The 1,404-nt window shown below is 43.6% G+C and overlaps 1 protein-coding gene across 1 annotated transcript in view; it reads left to right on the top strand.

Annotated features, from left to right (window-relative positions):
- The first annotated feature begins 676 nt into the window (after positions 1 to 676).
- slc5a8 (solute carrier family 5 member 8) overlaps positions 677 to 1,404 on the top strand; it is a 52,992-nt gene continuing 52,264 nt past the window's right edge. The window contains exon 1 of the mRNA XM_020619189.1: positions 677 to 877. Within this exon, the coding sequence (XP_020474845.1) occupies positions 707 to 877 (171 nt within the window). The 5' untranslated portion in view covers positions 677 to 706. The remainder of the gene's footprint in view (positions 878 to 1,404) is intronic.

The following is a 1,404-nucleotide window of genomic DNA, read 5'->3' as shown; positions in this document are numbered from 1 at the left end:
CTGACTAAGAAATTACCTAACAATACAGTACATTACCTTCCATGCTGGTGTTCAACCTGCACAGTGACAGCCTCCCTTAAGCTTGGCTGTGGCTGCTGGTGACAAAGCCCTACAGATTCCTAGGATTATGCATTGGTCATTTTCAGTCATTGTTACTTTGTATTTGCCAGTTTCATGGAAAACTACTTAACTGACAATGTGAATGATGACTATGTGAATTATCTTGATATACTATTCGTACCAGCTGGCACTCTCACTCTCTCACTCATTTTCTACCACTTAGTCCCTGAACGGGGTCACAGGGGGGCCGGAGCCAATCCCGGCTGCCAATCAGGCGAAGGCGGGGTACACCCTGGACAGGTCGCCAATACATTGCAGTAGCAGCTGGCAAACATTACCTAATGTGTGTGTGGATGGAAAACTATGCTAACTTTAAATTAATGATGTACCTTTTTGGAATTCAGTGAAAAAGAACTCACACCCACACACACATAATACATTAAAGGATAGTTCATTTACCTGTAGTCCAGGTGACACGCCAGGATCTCCATTCAAAAACGACTGAGTGCCAAGGAGCACACTGAACAGTTTGAATAACTTTCTGAACAGTTTTATTTCTAATTTTGGTATTACTTTAATCAAAATGACAATGGACTCTCTGGTGGCTGGCTCTCTTTCGACAGCAGACTATGTGGTGTTTGCTGTCATGCTGGTGCTGTCTGCCAGCATTGGGCTCTACTACACCTGGGTCAGCAGTGGCCAAAGAAGCTCAGAGGAATTCTTAACTGGCGGACGCAAAATGACTGCCCTGCCCATCTCCATGTCCCTAACTGCCAGCTTCATCTCATCCATCACATTGATGTCTACCCCACCTGAGGTAATGTAGCAGTAGATACTTTGTTAGATTCTAACCTTTTTGTTAGAAATTAACCCAATTCTTTTGTTAGAAGCACGAGAAGTGACGACAGGAGAGGACTGTTTAAAATCAACAGAAAGTTTTGTTAGAATCTAACCTCTTTGTTAGAAATTAACCCAATTCTTTTGTTGGAAGCACGAGAAGTGACGACAGGAGAGGACTGTTTAAAATTAACAGAAAGTTTACTGAAAGTCTGATTACAGGAAAGTCTTTACAGTGCTGGCATCAGAGAGACAGCGCTCCCGAAGGAGTTCCATCCACTGACCTCGAATCAAAGTCTTACAATACATTTTTTCTCTTTTTGCTAGGTCCGCCCCACGAAACCAGGTGTGTATGTGTTGTCATGTGACTTTCCAGGCGGCAGCCAAACAATGGGTTTTCTGCGCTGCAGACCCCCCATCAAAGCAGGACCTCCTGCATACAAACACTGTAGTCAGTTTCTACTTCAGTATCACTTGGCTCTCATCAGTACAATTGCGAAATATACA

This window comes from Monopterus albus, unplaced genomic scaffold (genome assembly GCF_001952655.1).
Source record: "Monopterus albus unplaced genomic scaffold, M_albus_1.0 scaffold216.1, whole genome shotgun sequence".
NCBI lineage: Eukaryota > Metazoa > Chordata > Actinopteri > Synbranchiformes > Synbranchidae > Monopterus > Monopterus albus.
This window is presented reverse-complemented; position numbering and strand designations above follow the sequence as displayed.